We start from the raw sequence: 21,784 nt of genomic DNA on the forward strand, positions 1-21,784 counted from the left end.
CGTTTCAATGTTCACCTTACTACAATTTTTAGAAACGGGCAGAGGTGTTTGAAGTAATCAATACAGATTTTTATCAAGATCGAAATACCATTATATGTATACGTATACGTGTTCCGTTTTCGACGTACTGGTTCAACCCTTACGAGACTAACAGGACAATTCGCCCTAAGCGAGATTGCTAGTTACCATAATATAATTTTTCTGGTACCAGTGAGATTTATCGAAGCGTAAGATCGCGTTAGAAATTACAGCGAAAAAGATCATCTTGATAGGATTAATTGTAATCGGGGATCATACGGAGAAAGGTAAGATAACTCCATTTTTGTTGATTTTCTGGCGTTTATGTCGGTAGCTAAGAAGATTGGACGTAACGTGAGGCCGAATAATCGATACAAAGACGTTTGCGAGCAAGATTCAATTCTCCCTGATGTAATTTACGTTTCTCTGCCATTTTCTTTCTATTATATTTTCTCGGCGATTTATTCGTAAACGATGAACGTATTACAGTTTAGCGGACGAAAGAAAGACATCGAAAGGATAGCGTGTTATCGGTAAAACGTCTGTTGGCCGTCTATTTATAGTCAACTTGATGGGACGAATGCACTCTTTAAACTCGCATTTCCGCGGTAAACGGAGAGGAACGAGGATCACGCAGAGAAAGGAAGCCATCCGTGTAGACGTTAATTCGAGCGTAACGCCAAGTCTCAAGATACCTGGCATTCGCCGACTTCGAGTTTCGTTAACTTTTAGCTTTTCCTTTTTGCGAGTATTTCTCAATAATTTTCTCGCGGATTTTTCATCTGTTTCTAATCGAATTCTTCTACTCTTCTTAACGTCATCGAGTTTGGTACTTCAACGAGAGAGAAAAACAAAGTCGAATCACGAAGTCTGAATCTTGAGAACGACCAAAGCTTTTGTAAAAAAAAAAAAAAAAACTGAGAATTCGTTAACTTTTGTGTCGTAGTGTCTGCAACAATAAGCGAGTGCTTATGTTAAGGATTCTCAGATGGAAATTGTTTCACTTCGATTCGCAGAAATGTTATATCCAATCAAAAATTGTCGAAGTATTCAATTTTTAATTATCTCAGTCAACGAAGAACAATATTTCTTCAAATCAAATTTCTCCGTGTTTCGTTTAATTTTAAACAATTTGAGGAAAACAATCGCAATTGAAATATCGTCCTGTCCGATAAAATTGAGATCGATGAACCGACAAATGTTACAGTTCGATCTTATAATTTTTCTAACGCCGAGTCTTTACCGTTGAAAAGAAGGGGAGCTGTGACTTTTACAATTCAGTATCGTCTGTTTTCTCGAGCAAAATCGTGGCAGTGTACTAAGCAACTGCGTCTCAACGAGAGGAACCGCTATTACGAGGCTGCAAACTGCTTTTACAACTCTCTCGGGACTGGAAGAATCATGGTTTCGTAAACAGTGGCCCATTTCGCCACGATGAATTTGTGTGTTTTTCATTGGTGAGTATCATTGATGTTTCGTGTTTTCCCTTCATGCTGTTTCATCCAGTGTTACGATGATAAATACTTTGGAATCGAAAGCAACGCGATGTAAAATATATGAAATAATTGCAATAGTCTATGATCCATTAGCGACTTCCCTCGCTTATTATCGACATATAACTTGTACACCGCAATTACGATATAATTAATTTCGTTATTCCGCAATCAATCCGATGCAAGCATCACCTTGTTATCTCGAACGTAATTGAAACGAAAGAAATTCCCTTTTGCTGAAGTGCCCTCGCGACCTGCACGCGATAATTATAATTACGGGAATCGGAATCTAGATAGACACGCGATTCCGCGAGAAGTCGTTCCGCATCGGAGCATCTTTCTCCTAGAAAAACCTAATGATTATTCGGAAAAAGAAGTTGAGGACCTTTCTGGAAAAAAGGTCTGTAGATTTATGGTAAATACGATCCTGTTCGCGATTATTAGGACTCTTAGAAACTGTCTTATACGAGAATCTCGAGATCACAGAATCTACAGATAAGATAACACTCTGATATTAACTTAGATAAAATAACCCCAACTGATATTAAATAGTTGAAACTAAAACTTCCAACTAGATTCACTCGATCCATCGTCTTATCCTACGTGCACTTCTTTCAAAGGGCTTCTTGATTAAAAATATGTCGTCGAGGCTGAAATACTTATTCCGTGCGTTTATCGTGATCTAATATCACGTTGACGGTCTAACTTTAGTATGGCAAGTTTGCTAGTGGAACGAGACGAGATTGAAGCGAACGCATCCTGGCTACGAAAATGTAGCGACAGTCTAAAATAAAAGCTGGAGATTCACGGCGCAGTTGGCACATGGGTCGATTAATACTCGTATTAATAGTCGGCGTATCAGAGGCCAGTGTCCGCCGCTGTACATCAGTAGTATGAGCTTGAAAATATTCGAAGGTTCGGAATTTTTCACATTTTGCGGCGAACGTTTCGAACGCGGCATATTAGTTACGATACACGTAACACAAAATACCCGGGCCGCGGGGATATAGTTCGATATGTGTTACGGGTTTATCGAGGAATCTTCCCGGCGCATTTGCCGCGCTGTATCGCCGCATATTTTAGGTCAACGGATCTCTCCACCGTTCAAACCTCCTCGCTATTTTATTCCTTACTGTTACGCGGCACAAAATTGCGAGCCAGCTCCTCGGGTATTTCGTCGAAATTCGTGCGAAGTGTAATTAAAACGTGGGGCGGCACAGACAGCCTCTGCTCGTCTACGTCCAACTATTGGAAATTTTTTCATTCGTCTCTCGACGCTAAAAAAATATTCGAACCTCGCATTTACCTTTCGATTATCATTCTCGAGTCAGCGTTCTTTTTAGCGCTAAGCTATTATGTTATTAATCCTTTCGCTGTAGTCTAATTGACCGTGCGCCGCGAGTTTTATGCCGCCGGGCAACTCACTTTTAAGCTTATATTCTCGTGACGCGACGATTTGTCAGAGTTTCTCGACTAAATTCGTCGTATCGGTTGCGGTATGACTGGATTTCCCACTAAATTAGCGAAGTCGTGGAAAAGCAGCCGGTGTCCCATATCTTGAAAGCATCGGCAAAGCCTATCGTTATAGCCGCGAACGCTCCATTTGCGAAAGCTGAGCCGCTTCTGAAGGATTACGGTCGCGCGCATCCTCCAATATTCACGATAATGGCAGCGTGACGTAGAAACGCCGCGGAGTATTCACCGATCATATCGCGTGCAAATAGAATATACGACGAGCGGTTCCTAACCATTCGGTTTCAAAAAATTCGAAGGATCTCCAGTAATTTCGAATTCATCGGTTCGTCTCTATTTCACATAGCGCCAACTTTTAAAACGCCACGTATTAAAACGCAAGCATCGCTTCTATGATCTACGACGATCAGACGATTCTGACCCCTGTCTACTCCCACTCTAACTCTTTAAACTTTCAAATCCGTTTTTAACGCTGTTAAATAGCCAACGACAATAGGCTACGATTCTGGTTGGCATTAGCTAAGTCAGAACGCCACCCACGTTATTCCAGTCGCCGAATTTACACCGCGTGGGTGTCCCTGCACCTGACACTGTACGTGTGTTCCGCTCATGAAATAAATTAACACCACGCCAGTCAACCCGATGACGCCCGTCACTTGGAACATCTTCTTCCTACTTCAATGAACCATTAAAAATAGTAAGTGTCACAGGTGTGCGCCAACTTAACAAACCGATGTCTAGTCACGCTTTCCTCGACATACGTTTAATTACGGCTAATTGCACCATTATTATATTCGCTTAACAGGGAATTATGGTAGGAATAACCATCGAATCCAATCCGAATTATCGGAGCAGATAGCGCGCACGTCTTTCCTTGGGACGAACGCCATTAATCTCTTCCCGAATGATCGATGCCTGATCTCCCGTGTCGAATTTTAGAAGTAATTGCGCTCACGCACAAAGAGAACGATCAAGAAAAATATCCATCGTCCTCGTGACGTGATCAGAATATAAAGAATCCGAAACTTGATATAATTCGTGAAACTACTCATAAAATCTTACACCTCTATCTGTTTATTTCCTCTATGGAATTATTTCGACTAAGCGTTAGAGCAATCAACCGTAGGATCTGAATACCCAGCGGTGAATGATACAATGAAAAGCTGACACCGCGATTTAGCCAACTCGCCAACTCCTTGGTAGTTGTAAAGAGCCGGTAGCGAATATTTTCGTTGATTTGCAGTAATAGGTATAAGCCTCGGTACACTCGGAGATCCAGCTCGACCTATTGAATTAATAGCTTTAGAGAAATAAAGGAACGTTGCATGTTAGAAAACGAGAGAAATACTTAGATCGCCATTGTGTACTCCTCGCGTTCTTCGTACATCACTCATACCCATCGATTGCATTAACGTTAACGATTCTGGTGTGCAATTTTGATGCAATTCAATCGTGTGGGTAGTCCAGAAGAAACTAACGAGTGGTAGAGTTTCGTTTAGCTCGAATCTAACGATCGACGAGAGAAAGTAACCGATCATAGAGAGCTTAAGTCATGGGCGCCATTAATACGACGAGTGGATCGTAGTAAACAGGGCAAGCCATCATCTTGGAGATCGTAGCGCATCGTAGTCACAAAGCTCGAATATCTTTCCCTCGTTTGATCCATGGAATCTCCGTGCCCTTCGCTCGGTAATAAAGGAAGTTCGCGAAGAAAGAGTTAATCGCGACTTCCTGACTGTCGACGGACTGCGAAAAAAAGGGACGGTCCCGGCTGTAAAATTACAACGTGCTCCCCTCCCTTCTTCCAAGTTTTAATCAGAACTGCGCGCGAGAGAGCAGACCTACTTTTTAGCTACTCTGACCAAACCTACGCGATTCGTCTGACCTTTCGGCTATGTCACGTTGTCTGAAGGTTAACGACAATCACGTATTGTCCGTGCCACTTTGTTCGCGATATCAACAGCGAGAGTGCGAATGCGCCACGGCAATTCCGTCGTCGGTGCACACGGGGACCATTAATAACGCTCGAAGAAATCTGCTCGCCGATCTCTCGTTGTTTCATCTTCTAATGAAATTGCTTCTGAATTACCTTGACAAGGAGCAAGCACGGAGAGCCAGCGACGCGTTCAACTTATGACGAAAGGATCTCAACGACAGTTATCGTCATGAGAAATCTCCAAAGTGTTTTAACTCGAAATACATTCGGAGCACTGATACGGCGAATCTCAGATTTCAGCGAGCTTGCGGGTATCCTACAGCCTTTCTGCAAGAGTTAAAACACTTTCATAGAAAGGCTGCGGGATACCCGCAAGCTCGTTGAAATCTGAAATTCACCGTACCAATAACCGCGCTTCGAATGTATTTCGTTTTCTTTGAAGTATATTTCGGGCTTTTCGTTGCACGCAACAATGGCCCGTTGCCGCTTTCTTTGTCCCATTATGCCTCCTCTGACGCTTTCGTCCTTTCTCCGTGCGCCAGACGACTTTTAAGGTGGATTCAGTCTTCGCGATGTGCGGATTTGGTTGACAATGGCCGCTGTTCAAAAGTAGCACGCCAAGACGAATCGTTTAAATTTCGATTTAAACGCGAATACTCGAGTATTATTCCCATAATATTATCCTCTGCCGCTTTTTTTAACACGCGCGAGAACATAGACGATTCATAATCCTTTCTAGAACTCAACAGGCGCTAGAACTATCACGATGTATTTATAAACTTTTAAATTAATAATTGTCGACGGAAGTTTCTATTCGCGACGATGTATTTTTCTGCATTCGACCGATTCTTTCCCAAGTATATGGATAAAACCTTGTTTATTCGCTTCTATTTCAGCCCTTGGTAGTCTCAGTGTTAAGACGAGAAGATTTCATTTAAAAAGCGCCGCGTCTAATCCACTTTGCGACATTTAATCAAGAAACCACGGCAAAGTTGATTGCGAAGCCTCCTTCAGAGTCGAACACACCTAACCAGAATTTCGCAAGTTTCAAATTTTCGAGATCAACGTTCCTTTCAAAGCGCGAAACGTAATCGTTATCGAAAAGCGTAACGAGCGTGAAGAAGTATCGGCTAAGGACGCGGCACAAAGAGACTTTCGACGAGCGAAGTATTCCATCGCGAACATGTACGTCTTCGTTGATTCTAATTGACGCTTGTGTCATACACAAACAGCATGCACTACGAATAGATATTTAATGCTCAAACGAAGCTTTCAATGGGACACTACGGGTTCGGTTAGACGTTGGTAGCGCGTGCAGCCGCCTCGGTTATTATCCCCTGTTAACTACAGTGGAAATATTAGGTCGTTCGATATACTCGTGTTGCGTTGTGTATATATGCACTCTTTGGCTGTTTTATAGGCACAAAACGATAAACGTGCGAGACGATTAATCTTATGCAATGAAATTTAGTCTACAGATGCCGTTTTAGAGAAATAAATTCACATATCGTGATTTTTCGCCATTGTCCAATTGCGTTATCCTGTAAGAAAATTCGATAATCGAATACGTGAAAAGTAAAGGAAATAATTTATCGTGCACGAATAGTTAACTCCAACAGCGTGACGCAATTGGTGGATATCGTTAGTTGAGTAGACGCGAAAATATAAAATTCATAACGAATCAAATGAAAGAAGCGGTTTATCGATTTAAAAGGCATTTATTAAAGTTCTGAAGGTTTCATATCGATTTGGTAATTTAAGGAAAATGAAAATAATACGAAAGTTGAAAGCTTATAAATACTGAAGAGATAAGCGGCGCGAACTTACTATTTAAATCTTTGATATAATCGTTCGACCATTTATTTCCTGTCAATTTTCTATCAACGGATTAACCTAAATTTCGCAATTTGGAAAAAATTGAGAGAAGAAAATGGTATCGAGGCGCCTGCACGAATTTCTGCTCTAGCCTCGTGGCAACCTCTAGTCTTAACGAAGCTTTCGAGACTTTTAAGAGGCTTCTAGTAATAATTCGAAAGCGTGACAAGCTGTGACACAATCACTTACCAGTTCTCCAATATGCCGACGTTCGAGAAGTTTGGCGGAAAGCTCGCGGCCGCCATCGGTGGACGCGGCTGTATCCTGTCTGTCCTGTCACTACCGGGACTGTTCACGGCTCCGTTGCGTTGCTGAAACGGAAGCAAAACGACCCATTAAGCTTCTAAAAAGCGAAGAATCTTTTAAAACCGTTATTAGCACGATGTTTGCAAGATTTTCGGTTAAAAGTACTGCCCTCATGGACAACGACCTAGGACGCGGAATTCTCGCTGATTCGTGAGGAAAGGTTTCATGGATGCTCGTTAGAGAGAAGAGAAGAAAATTGACGGGTATAGTTAGAAGGGATGTCCGCGATACATTTTCCATTTAGCACTTAAAGCGTCGTTGGGAGATACTCGCGGAGGGGTGGCATACAGCCGCGACGAGAACTCGCGCCTTCCACGCTCTTCCTTTCTCGCATTATTATCTTTCTACTTTCGGCTGGGTCTGCGTCGCACCGGCACCCGGTATCGGTAATGAACGATCTATTGTGCTGGTAGGTGCTCTTTCAGACAGCAAAAGAGACGAGGTAAGGGAGGCGGGGGCAACTGGAGAACGAGAACGAAAACGAGAAAGAAAGAGAGAAAGAGAGAGAGAGAGAGAGAGAGAGAGAGAGAGAGAGAGAGCGATGGCATAGAAGAGGTATGAAAACGGCACTCGTTAATGGATTCCTACCAGACTCTTTCACCCGGTTTCTCCCTTTTCCTCCGTATCGGTGGATTTCTTCCTCTCTCTCTCTCTCTCTCTCTCTATTCCTTCGTTCCCTCACCTACTTTTATTTTTCCACCACCCGTTTCCTTCTCCCTTTCTCCAACGACTCCGCGTTCCTTTCTTTTCCAAGGGCCGGTTTTTATCTCGCGTTTTGCCCCGTTCTCCGTACGTTTTAGAGTCGTTCCTTCTCCGACGGCCGCTATTTTCTCGCTTTCAAATCGCGTCGTTTCTTTTTCCCCCGAGCCGGGGAGCTTTTAACCAGCCGAACCAATAGCTAGCCGGGAAAGAGTTGTTACACGTGTAAGCTCAACTTCGTTCTTGTTGCGTGTATCATTATCGCGCGGCTACCTGATTGTCTGCCGGCTACGTCCTCGGAAAAAGCCGGCTGAGCAAGATAAATAGGCAGATACGAGGGCTGGATGGATCGCTTTATTATGCTCAGTTAGCGGGTCCACCGTGAACCGAGCCGACGACAGAAACACAGGGGAGGATTCTCTGTATCGTTGAAACACACGCGGAGACCGGGCAAAGGGGTGGAGAATAACGGAGAAGAATCGCGCGAAGAGAGTCGCAGTAGCCGAGCATAAAGAACCGACAGACTAAAAGAGAAGGGTGGACGCATCGAAAAAGAGAAAGGAAACGTAGAAGGGAAAAGACAAAGTAGAATAGGACGACAAAGAAGATTATGGATACCGTTAGCGAGGATAGAGAGAGGAAGATTGATGTAGAAAGATAGAGCGTTCGAGTAGGTGGAAAAAAGGGCGACGAAGATGAGGGGGAAGAAGAGAAAATTGTTACCGAGAGGAACCTTTCTAGGCAATGCTTCAGGCTGGTCTCGTACGCGGTCTATTGTTCTGCGTTCGGACTCGGTCGATATCGCATTAAAATTGCAACGAGATTCCATTTTCGAACGACCATCATCGCGACGAGTCGATGTCTGCCCGGTGAATCGCTTCTCGTCACTTTTTTTCAACTTAAGTCTTTTCGTTTAGACGGTTCAAGAGTAAAATGTAAAATTGGAAGTCATCGGAGAACACGATAGATTACCATTCATTTCAGCCAGATTTTTCTTTGACTGATTAAATGAAAACGATTTGCAACTAGGTATTCGCAGTCGCTAAACGTTCGCGAGAAACAAACGCGCGAAGAGCTTTCTACATAAACCTTTCAAAGGGTGGTTGGCAATTCAAGAACGTCGAAATAGATTTCACACGAGCAGCATGCAAATTCCACGCAGCCTGGAATGTTTGTCGGCGCGATCCAAATTAACCGACTAATGGGGAAATTATTTGGCAGATTGCTCTATCCTACGTCATAACAAATGGATCATCCACGAATTTCGCGAGAAATTCGTCGTGTTCGGGATCATCTTGGAGGAGAAGCATTAATCCTGGATCAGCGTGGAACAAGCTTAAATCGATCGAGACGAATTCCTTCTCTGTATCAAATTCGAATCATCCTACGCGAAAGTTCCCCTAATCGCATTCGAATTCTTCGAAAATTTTTACAAAACAAAAAAGAAAGAAAGAAAAGAAAATAAGAAATACACCGTGTTTCTGCCAAAAAAAATCAAGAGTCTACTTAATATCGCGACAATTGATAATTTTGAAATATTCACGAGGATTGGACTCCAAGTATTTGCAACAATACCATTTTTTCCTGCGTTTCAATTTATGGAGTTGAGTGTGGAGTGTGTCTTCTGAACGGTTCGAATAGTATTATAACATTAAATCGAATATTAATACTTTCGCGATATGCTATGGATATCGTTGCACGTTGACGATAGATCATCGATCGTAAGGCCGATCGTAAGCGAAAAGTTGGAAAGCGAGCGTGGAAAAGCTCGAAGAGCCGAGTTCTCGTCGATGAGTGGACCGAAAACGGGGCTTGAAGGGGGTGGTACTAATTAGCGGGAACATCGGAGAACGCTGGGAACGCGAGAAACGGGGCGACTGGATGGAGAAAGCGACAGCCACGAAATTCGTTGTCATCGATCGCCGGCATTGTCCGCCGCCATTGTTTGTCGGCTCGCGCGTCGTTGATAAGGGTTGCGATTCGCGTTTCGTGGCATTATCTTTGGAGGATAGTTGGCGAAACGGGGGAGGCTTCTTTGTTCGAGTCATGGTTCATCGATCGCTTTGAAACGCGCGCGCTCGACTTCCGGAATTAATTGGAGAACATTGTGTCCAATCGGGGGACGCCTAGTCGAACCTTTTTGGATTCGATAGGTTTTATCATCTGTCATTACGAGTCATTCCAACAACTAAATCTAATCCTCGAATAGCGAAGGCTGGTCACATTCTGGTCTCACGTTTCTTCTAATCCAAGTTATATTTACTTTTGTCATTCTACCAAACTTTGAGTAATAAATCGAGCGATTGTATGAGAATTTTTTCATACGATAAAATATTTATGATCAGCCTTCTCTGGTCAAGGATTAAACATTGAACAAATAATAAAAGGGATCCGATATTCTTTTTCTGGCTTTGATTATCCGAAGAAGTATTTACCGAAGTAAAAGTAAAACGGTAAGCAAGATAAGGAAAAGACGACAAGTTTCTAGACAACGCTGTGTTCGTGATGGATTCACAGCGTTCGATGCGATCTCGGGGTAATAATTCGAATTCTCCATAACTCGGTTCGGAACTCATTTGCGTGTATCCTCGCTGGACCACCAACTTCCGAAACGAAGTTCTATCGATCGAACAACACGTATACATACAAACACGTACATCGAACTGCGCCCGTTTTCGGATTAATTAACATCCTAGGAGACGATCCATTGCATATGGATGGAACGAATCCATTCGTGGATGAGAAGGTTTTCTTCTTCTTCTATGTACGTACATCTAAAATGTATACTTACATCGACTACATCGACTGATATTTAAGAATCGAGTATGTTTCATACGACCTTCGCACGATCAAAAACCAGCCAAAACCTACACAAAAACGGTGCAAAATGACTCAACGGATCGCAGCTGTTATATCGGAAAGTTAATGTATCGCAACATCTTGATAATTCTATTCTTATTATAGATATAGTAGCGTAGGAAAACTGGCAGCTATCCAAATGAAACATCTGATCGGCCCAGTTCGAAATAGATGATCTACGGGAGGTGAAAATAGCCAAATGAGAAGTCTTCGAATTTCCAAATCGTTCGATTTCGTGACATTTAGGAAAAATGCTATGTTACGGAATGAAATGATCCATTGAATTACTAAATTACAGGGGAATATTACGCGAAGATTGTACGGAAATTAAATATTTGCCTGAGCGCGATGATCGATCGAAGGACGAAAACGTAGAGTAAAGTGTAACGAAGCGTAAAATTTCGTTTGGAAGCATAGCGCCACGATGTCTGACCACTATGTTCCCTGTCTACTTACTCCTACTCCGTTGCGTCACGCGACTCTGAACAATCCCCACCGTGGCTATCAGCACACTACCGAATAGCTTCATAGACCGAGGTATCCAAACCGAGTCGAGAATCCCATCAGGACACGTTTCGACGATCTTCCATCAAGACGATCGAACAACGATCATCAATTTGCCACTTTGCTTCCATTCAAGGATGGTTAGAAACTATCAGCGTTTTGCGAAGTGAGCGATAAATGGAAGTACAATGGTTTAACATCATCGAAATTAGCGTGAAATACGTTGTTTCTAGATCTCTGTAAGCAATTACGTTGCCTCGGGCTGAATTAATAAGTTGCGACTGTGTAATAAGTTGACGTAAGATTCAGGATAAATGATTTAGAAAATGATCGTTTCCTTATTAATCCGCAACTAGTACGATAGTCGTTCTAAATTACCACTGAAATAAGAGTTCCTAGGCTTTCATACACCTCATCTTATCGGTTGTAAATTAAAAAAATTTCAATCGGATCTCGAATTATCCAAACAACTTTCTAAAAATATTCTAACATAAAGCGGGCAGACAAGGCGGTTAACCATCGACGTACGATAAGACAATCGATCGAAAAAAAAATGTCAAGAGCTGTGATTCGTAAGAATCGAACCGGTACTGCCACTGCTACTCGAGCAACCTTTCACCAATAGCGCGTTATTGCAGCAGGCCGATTATTATTTTCCTAGCGCAGAGAATTTGCAGACCAGTTATCGATCACATCTAACGCACGAGTACACAACCTCCTTGCAAACTTAATATTCTCGACGAACTCGTTCTTAGAAGGACGAGAGATTACGTTAGTATACGATTCCTAAAATCAATGAACGAAAAGAATCTGCGAAAGAACCAAATAGAAAGTTCGCGCGAGTGCATAGACTCGCTATTATATGCGGCTAGAGGCTTTCTCGCGGGGATTAGTTATCGTCAATCGATGGTTCGATCTCCAAAGGATGTTGCATTAAGTGACGCAGTTAAGTAACACGACAGTTGAGTGTTCCTACTGACAGTAGCACTTTGTAGTTTATATGATACTGGTTAAATATTCATTAGATTTGTAGTTTATGACGTACAAGTTTGTTACGTAGAGAATGACCTTCTGCACCTGTTGAAGCGAGACATGCTCGTATCTTTAACGACTATAGGTATCTCTCGTTCTTGCATTCAAATTACATTCTGCCGAAGCGCGACCCAGCAGGCAGCACATAGATATTTAAAGGCAACTCAAATATCTAGAAATTATATTTATTGGAAGAGAAAGAATGGGTTTCATATTCTGAATATAAAGCATGTTTCAAAAGATAATATAATTTCTTGATCTAGAGATCAATAAATTAACGGGAATGGGGTGCTAGAAAAGTGGAAAATGGATAATCGATAACTGTGTCAATCGAGGGACTGGTAAGAAGAGGAGCATGGAAGGTGCAAAAAAGTGTAGCAGCTTATGAGAAGCGTTCAAGAGGAAATCGCTTGCGATGCAAATCTATCCGTGCAACTTACATTCTCTTCTTTGTTTTTATTTTCTCGTCATCGTCAAATGGGGTTGTACGGGCGCCAGGATGACTGCCGCCCACCCCCTTCACAAACTATCTTTTGGTAATCTTCCAAGCTAACTTCCGGCTGGTTGGCCAAAGTTCAACGTGTTAAGTTACGTTCATATCGACACGTATCTCTGCCTTGCGAAATAAAAATATTTAGAAAGAAAGCTTCAGATTTGGCAGATCAAACGATATAGAAATATCTTAAATACATATTGCCGAATTGCCGATAAATGTCTACGCAATCTGTAGCGATTAAGCTATAGAATTCGTAAACAATCGATAAACGACGATAATCGAGGAAGCGAGTGCCCAAGTATCAATGGAACGTGATATAAAAATTTTATTCGGCGCTTTAATTCGTAAGAATTAACGAGTCGTTCGGACGTTTGATGAGCTTATTCGAATGTTTAATATTGAAGGCAAATAATAAATTATCCCCAATCTTATCTTAACCTTTATCGCGATGCAGTTCGATTTAAAGAAACGTCGTAAAATTGCGAGCTTGTGTAAAGAGATGGTCAGAGTTGAATGACGAGATTTCTGCGACTCTACGAAGAAAACTCGAACAATGTCGAAACGACGTGTAATAAATTTCCGCGTGTTTAAATCGGAAAGTGGGGGTGAGTTCGTCGACGTCGGTAATGTCGAGTTTGACCGTTTAATCGTGTCAATTAATTCGAGAGTAATCCAATTAGAAAGCTAAGAATTAATAAAGTTCACAGAGTGCGCTGACCGCGCGTCCAATTTCTATTCCATTCTACCCTTTCTTTCGCGTTTTCCTTCGATTTTGATCTTCGCCATCTCTCGACTTTCGCGCATTGCCTTTAGTAACATTAACCGAAAAGCGTTAGCTTGAATCTTTCGTTGAGATAAATTCTCAACATATAAAATAAAAAACATATATCGTCGGATTCACAAAAGTCTAAACGAACGGCGTGAGAAAAGCATTCGAGAAATTCGGGACGAATTTCACTAGCGAGTCGAAGAAGCGAAACGGCGCGGAGTTCCGCGAAACACGAACGGTTGTCTGGTTCGGGTTAGGTGCACGATTTACATGGGAAAAGGGAGCAAGGAGAATCCTGAGAAGATCGCCGGAGAGAGAGAGAGAGAGAGAGAGGGAGAGAGAGAGGGAAAGAGAGAGAGAGAGTGAGAGAGAGAGGAAGAGAGAGAAGGAAAGAGAGAGAGAGAGAGAGTGAGAGAGGGAGAGAGAGTAGTCGGTCCGGCAATTCTCGAGCTGAATACGATGAAACGCGTACGAAAAAAAGGTCAAAAAGCGAAGCAGAAAAGCCGGAAAGGATCTTGCGATCGTATTCGAGCGGGGAGGATCTCGCGGGTGCTTGTGTCTTCCGGTTAGCGTAGTGCACTCAAAATCTAGGTTACAACGTCGAGTGGCTTGTTTTTCTTCCTTTCTTTAGTTTTCTACGGAATCAATTTCGTCGAGAGCCCGACGCGTGTTACTTCTATTCCGACTTCTTCACGATGACACGATAATCCCGCTATTATGATCTTACAGTTTCTACCGACCGTGCAAAGGTAGGATTACGTATCTTTTTAACGAATTTAGCGATAAAGTACTGCAAAGTATTTAAAAAGTATTCTCCTCTAAAACCTTTCCAACTATGCAGAATGAAAAAGATTTCTAAATAACCTCTCGCACCGCTTTCGTCGATCAAATGAAATAAATTTCATGGAGAACGTTGGAAAGATTGAAATTTAGAGCCATTAGAATCAGTTCACAGTGTATGGAAACAGAAGCGAGAATAAGTAAATTTCCGCATTGAGCCTGTTGGACTTTGATACACAAACCAGGCAGATTTCAACTCACGTTCGATCTGGTTTTTACCGATATCCCGTGGTCAACGAGATTGGCACGGTGCCAGGGATAGCTTTAAAACAGTGGAAATATTTTCAATGTGGATTTCCTTGTTTTTACAAGGCAAAACAGCCAAATATGCCTTCTGCACACTTTCGTATTTGTACCAATGACTCACTTTGTCGTAGAATGTATACGTTTGCGTGTCTATCTTCGTTTTTCATCGCGAACATCCAACGCAAGTAACTGTCTACAATTACTTGTTCGAGGGAATAAACCGAACGACTGAGAATAAAAACTAGACTCGCTTGTTCTAAGAAATCGTTCTCGCTATGGCGCTTTAGAAACTGAAGGCATTTTTAGCCTTCACAACGACACGGTTTCCGATAATAGGAAAATGATACGCGTATGAACATTGAAATACTTTATACGATTAATTATAACGTGTTAAATACAGATGAAAATAAACACAAGTCTATATTACAGAGAACTAAACGAACGATTACATGATCTCATGATTATTTTACCACGGTAATGAAATTTTAATCAAGATTCATGAATATTTTCAACAATATCGAGTATCCGCTCCTATAATTTATGTATATATGGAAACAGGGTGAGGAAATCTATCACTATGCAAAGTTCCTTCTTCCTCCTGTATACAAAATTTATTCGTGTACTCCCTTTGTTAATACAATATGTATCATATCAGTGCGTGTTATATTAACTTTCTTGTTTTCTTCTTTTCTTTAATTTAATGCAATTCAATGTACAGGATGAGCTACTCACACCGTCTGTTAATTATAATAGTAATATTTGACGGTCTGAAAGCCTCATAGCGAAAGAGTTAATACGAGTAGAAGCTTGAGCGTCTCATTGGTAATTCCGAGGACTGAAAGTCGTAAGGCGAACGCGATCGAAGTCGGAAGAGGGCGATATGTCGTGGATGTTATGGCCATTAAGACGTATCGAGAGTACGGCTGGTGACTATAAACGGTAAGTTGCGCCGTCGACTTGCGGATCGCGTCCACTTTCTCTATCGCCTTTGACTAGGAAGTCGTAAATCCCCTTTACTATTTACATCAACGTATATCTACTTCGAAACGAAGCAACCGCATAATGTTTTACGCAACTCGACGTGTGTATAGCACGGGTTACAGCTCGCTCGCTAACCCGTTCCGATCCGAAGAATTTCGCAATTTAATATGTAACAGCGAGTCTAAGTCGTAGAACTTATCGGCAATCTTATTGGAAAGTGCTGCTAGTGTTCGTACGGATTATATCGTTTTACTGAAATTATATTTCATTCGTACAATGCATACTTCGAGTCTGTTTTTGCGTAAATAGCCACGCGGCTGAATATTCATCGCAATTTTGGGAATAGTTTATTCGAAAGTGTAATGATATTAATTTCTATATAAATAAAAAATCTTGCGAATCATGCGCTTGTTTGTAAGTAATGAAATAGATTACAATAACATATTGTTTAAATTGTGTTCTTGTGAATAAGAATGTATCACAAAGTACACTGTTTTTCCGATTATACCGATCAAACGAGTCAACGAACGAAACGAACACGTGGGCAAACCAGAATGGGCACGGTTTCTCGTTGGCCATGGCTGGTGTATCGCTTGTACGTCTTCCATATAGTTCTTCTCTTTCACCGAGTCAACCAGCTGAAAAACGATTAAGTTACACATCTTAATGGATTTCCCAAGCGTGCCACGTTTCCCTTGATTCTGTCTGTAAATCGTATTAGCTTCCATCGATATTTCCTTTCCAACTTTCATAGCTGACCATGTCACAAGTATGTGCATCGAAAGGTTAAATCTTTAATTTACGATTGTGTTACAATTACAATACGTTTCATTTTTTCCATTTATAACATCGAATATATAGTTTCTTCTATTCACGTTAGTTTAACGATATCGAACGAAGCAGCAATTCCCAAACGTTCTAACAATATCTTAACAATTTTTTAGATTTACCTCGTTTTAAAAATATTTTCTGTGTGACAACAAATACCACGAGTCAGCTTATCTTTTACAGTTACGTCACCGCTTTTTTCTATTCGAGCCCGAGGAAAGAAACCGATTATCCTAATGAAGCAGACTCAAGCAGTAACAAGGAGAGACGTATACTTTCTTGACAAGGAAAAATTAGGATCTTTAACCCGCAGCTTCGGTCCAGTCGAAGCGTGTTAAAGATGAACGGCTAACCTGAATGATCCTTACGGAATGTCGGGTAAACGTTAGGGAACGGAACAACGTTCTGGCTGACTTTTGTCGGAAGTATTATCGGGTCGAGCTAGCCAATAATTGACATGGCATTTATGTCGAGGCTAAGAACATTATCGGCGATTTTGCCGTATCGGACGTCTTCGTCGACTTTTATGGATGACAATGTAACTACGTCATAACCCAATTTGCTCTCCGTCAATTCTTTACAGCCTCCATTTATCCACCGGCGATGTATATAATTGTACGAAGCATGTTGATTTTCACGATATAGACAGAGGTACGAGCGTTTTTGGCGGGCGAAGAAAGCGTATCTACGATTAAGATTTTCAGTAAAGGGGTACACGTTAAGTGGAGTTGTTGGAATACTAATGAGAAGTAGATACTTAATTAGGAATTTCAGAAAATGACGAGGCAATTGGAAGATGGAACGAAATCAGTGTCCATGCGTTACTCGACATTAATTAACATCTGAATTATCATAGTTTGCGTCGAATGGATGTGGTGCACATCCGCGATTACTTACCGAGATAGGAGAACATTCGTTCAGCACGCGACGTTATTACCTAACTAATTATTATCGTGCCTTATTTCTACTCGCGTGAAATGCAGTTTCGTCGTTACATCGCTAAATCACGATTCTCTTCGCTTCGTTCATAACGAGGTTACTATAAAAACCTATAACTACGTTTAGCCGTGTCAACGTCTAAGGGTAACTAAAAACCTTTCGTCGTTTCAGTCGATTCTGCATATCGGTACATGCCCCCGACTGATATAAAAATTCGAGGTTCGAAACAGAGCTACGAAACGTCATTGAATTAATCACGTACGACTGATAACATTGCAATCTCGCGATATAGTAACAAATCGTAAAGGCAAAGCGATATGAAATAGCTTGGAAGAAGAAGCGTCAGATAACATGGTTGCTACGCGAAAGTCCGAGTACGATATGCACGGCTAACGTTAATCTTTCACAGAGAAAGCAAGAACTTGTTCTGGAGGAATTCAGCCGAATCCCATTGCCATTGTATTTGGCGAGCAAACTTAGATAGGGCAATGTCCCGTAAAAAGGAACCTCGAGACCGGATTTCGACTGAAACTAGAATAATTATCTCCTCGAAGCATAGTTTATTCGCATTTCCACGCGGACTAGCCATATTCCAGAAAACGAGCGGGCTAAGTAAACGCTTATTAAATTCTCGAGCACGTATAATGCCTAATTAAATGCCAGAAGATATTCTATCGCGCGGATAAGACCGAAAAGAAGAAAGATGTTCGAACAGGCGTAAACGCTCGAGCGTGGCTTAGCTTAATTCGACGCATCACATATAGGTAGCGTAGCGTACACGAGGCTTTAATCTCTTGACCCCGACATCCAACCAGCGTTGGTATGCTTTCACGTGCCACTTAATTTCATACACGCCGAGACTTTGAATTGTGTCAATGAGTCCTTACTTTTTCTTTCTATCAAAAAAAGAAAAAAGAAAGAAAAAAGAGAAGGTGAGAGAGTGGTGCGTTTCTCTTGTTTTTATAAAACGAGCAGTCTTTAGATCTGAATTTTATCTATACAACCATCGAGAAAAATAGTCAAAACTTACGTACTTTTCTTCGAGATGATTTAATGTTATTTCATACGGACGAACGATATTTCTAGTTCGGCATCGATGATTTTACAAGATTTAAAACTGTACTCTGCATTGCGTACTCGCGATGTATCTTGGCTTCTTGAAAGCCAAGTTTTCTTTCGGAAAAACGAGCAAAGTTTGTTCCAAGATTGGTGGAACGCCCGCTCGTCCGAGCATCCCGGTATAATTTATCGAAAGTGTCCGTTCATAGGGAATACGCGAAAGAAAACGTCACGGGGGATTGTGGACGGTCCGATCTCGGCCAAATTAGACCTTTCAATTTGAACCTTGGCCAAATATTTAATCCCTTAGTACGATGATACCGGAAAATCCTTGGATCGATCTTCGAAAGAGCCATACTTAAAATTTACCTTTCACTTATAATGGCCCAATAAAAAGTACTCGCATTTACCCTCGATCTAATCTAATGAAGCGAATCCCTACCATTCGCATAAAAATTCTATCAAGTAATACGAAATTTAATATAGTTGCATGCGATTGATTAATATGCAGCTGTTACAATAAACAGTAAATACAATTGCACGCAAATACGTTTCGTAGCCACTGTACGATAAACCAGATGGAAATAAGAATGAAAATAATCTTCGTTGTTTCGACGAACGATCCTGTTCCATCGTCAGGTTGGATCAATCGCGGTGCAAGAAAACAAGATGTGTAATTACTTTGCTTCTGATGATGAAACCGCAGACGAACACGCAGGAATTCCACAGAAATGTTTTTTTTTCTTCGTCGACGTCGGGGAATGTGCACGGTAGCACAGAAATCCCCGATGAAAATCTTTTAATGTACCTTGTGTAGTCACGAACCGCTCGGTGGAGCAATACACGCCAGACTTTTTCATTCTTCGCCAACAAAGAGATCGTGTTGCATGCGCCGTGTGCCATTTGCTGTCTTCAAGGGGATGCACGGCTGCGACTGAGGACGAGGAAGGGGATGGAAGATCGAAAATAGTGGAAACACGAGTCTGTGAAAAACCCGGACTGTTTTTCTCCGAGATAAAGACGTCAGCTAAAGATAAATCGAGTCTGCCGCAACTTGCAGTGGCGTATCGTCGCCAATCCAATTTTTCGATTATCGATTTCTTCCAATTTCCTCGTCAAATTCATCGACTTTATGCGAAGTCATAAATCCATACAAGAACCGTTATATTACTCAGGATGTTCTAAGATTACATAATAATCTATAATCGTAACTTTGTATTCCTTTGCACCTCTAACAAATAACCCACACGAGAGGCTGATGTAATTACAATGAACGGGACAAAAATTTTAATCAATTAAATTAAAGGAGAAAACGTTTACGATTTCTGATCTCTGTTTCACTTCTTTTATGTCCATAGAAACTTGGCGATATGCCGACCTAGCGTTGACCTGTATCACTGGAAAGTAGTAACGCCATCTGCTCCGCACGCTAAGTATTCTTTCGTCCATGGATCATTTATAGCTTCCGGTTGCGTTTCAATTTTGTTACCGCGTAAAAAGAATCGGGCAAACTTTTTGCTGGTCAGAGATATACCGTGCATGTTCTACGAAAAAATTTCTGAAGAATAAAGAATGGGATTTTCGCAGCGAAAGGACTTTTTCGTTGAGCGAGTTACGCCACTGATTGCGTCACGAGACCATTTCATCCCTTTCATCTTGTCTCCTCACTCGTTGACGTCGTTGTGTCTCCGCGAGTCTCCTCGACCTCCTCGACGGCTGTTTTTTAGGTTCACCGACGGGAACCGAGCAAGACAGATTCTCGACATTTCCGCGACATAATTTTCCTTGCATGTACCTTGCATCCCCATTATCTTTTCCTCTACAGAGGCGCCGTTCTCTATCCTTTTCCCCCTTTATGATTTTAATTCAGATTTTCGCTCCTTTTCACATGTTAGTCGATCGTGTTGTCGCCACTATTAAGTTACTTTTTTTCTTTACATTTTATAGAAACATTTTCTATCATAAAAATTTGTTATATCTTCGCCATTTTCATACAAGTTGGCAGAAAGACTTGCTTCCCTTTGTTTCTAGAATTTCAAAATTTATATACATAATAAAACAACTCGAAATGACGGCTTTCTGTTTGGGAAAACTTTTTCGTTTATTACCTGCACAAAGCCAAACTCGCTCAGGTAAAAAGAGCGACAGATTTGTTCGATTTACGCGATAACCGGATTCCCAAAGAGTATTTCTTTCCTCCTTTTTTTTTAACATTCACACTCGCAATCTATTTTATCGCAGATTTGCAAAATATAATTGCGAGACTCTCAGCACCAGCGAGCAAGGCGAGAAAGGCGAAATGAGAAGGTTGGAGCTGTTTTCAGCTAACTGCGAACGCGTCATACTTTTATCACCGGAATGAAATTATGTTGTTTTTTCCTGTTACCGCGCGTTCCTTGTAATCCAGGCGATTTCTCAACCTGGGTACATATTTTCGTTGCGAAACAAAAGAGGAAACATGGAAAGTTGATACGCCGCGACACGAATAACTTACTTCCGAATTATTTCGGTAACGAATACTGAACAAACACGGACTACATGATTACACAGGAAGAACACGATTACACACGAAGAATAACAGGGGGATCAGTAGTTTCATCAACCGACTCTCCGAGGAAACCTCGAAACCTCCAAGATCTCGAGCTCGGAGTTAGCTTAATCTAAAAATTGGTACATGGAGCATGATATTTGACCAGAGGTGCGATTAATGTTTTGTACTGCTACCTTTTTCTCATTTAGCCACGATCTTAATTATTCTCTGTATCTATTTCGTAAACCGTCTTGAGCCGAAAAATGAGAAACAGAGCTCGAAAAGTAACATCAGAGAAAAGACAGAGAGAAAGAGAGAGAAAGAGAGGAAGCAAATAAGCGCGTGTACCAACAACCAGCCGATGACCTACTATTGATGGCTTGTAGACCTCTTTCTAGTTACGTACTGGTACAATGGAAACTATTGCAACTCAAGACGAGCCTGGAAGGAGAAAAAGGACAAAATGAGAGAGAAAGAGAGAGAGATAGAAACGGAGACGAGGAAAGAGACAGGGCAGCCAAGAGAAGAAAGAAAAGGAGGGACAGCACGGTTCTTTCTTCCACGACGAAAAAACTGTGTCGCCTATTGTCGACCGGTACCCATCGTGGAACAATCGCGATAATGAGAAAGCTACGCAGCCGAAGAGTTTCGTTCTTTTCTCTCTTTTTCTCCGGCTGTGTAACACAGACTTTCTGCACGTTTTTCGTTTCGGCCTTCGTATCTCCAGCCTCCTAGCTGCCCACACGGAATCGCCGGCCTTCCCTTTGTCTTTCTGGCCCTATGATTTTCATCGTCGTTGCCACTGGCACGCCAGTCTAGCGATTACTTTAAATAAAAATCGACGTTCCCATTCTCCTCGACGCGACGTTCAAAACGAAGAAACAAACTGCGCATAGAGACG

At 41.7% G+C, this 21,784-nt stretch overlaps 1 protein-coding gene across 8 annotated transcripts in view; it reads right to left on the reverse strand.

The window, feature by feature from the left end:
- Positions 1-21,784, reverse strand: part of LOC117240085 (RNA-binding protein Musashi homolog 2) — a 129,925-nt gene that overhangs the window by 65,914 nt on the left and 42,227 nt on the right. For all 8 annotated transcript variants that reach the window (XM_033505958.1, XM_033505955.1, XM_033505948.1 and 5 more), the window contains one exon: positions 6,985-7,106. Coding sequence is in view for 6 of the 8 variants with exons in the window: in XM_033505948.1 (XP_033361839.1) it covers positions 6,985-7,040 (56 nt within the window). In the remaining 2 variants the exon portion in view is untranslated. The remainder of the gene's footprint in view (positions 1-6,984; positions 7,107-21,784) is intronic.

Source organism: Bombus vosnesenskii, unplaced genomic scaffold (genome assembly GCF_011952255.1).
Source record: "Bombus vosnesenskii isolate JDL3184/JDL3185 unplaced genomic scaffold, Bvos_JDL3184-5_v1.1 scf7180000014540, whole genome shotgun sequence".
In the NCBI taxonomy this organism is placed as follows: Eukaryota; Metazoa; Arthropoda; class Insecta; order Hymenoptera; family Apidae; genus Bombus; species Bombus vosnesenskii.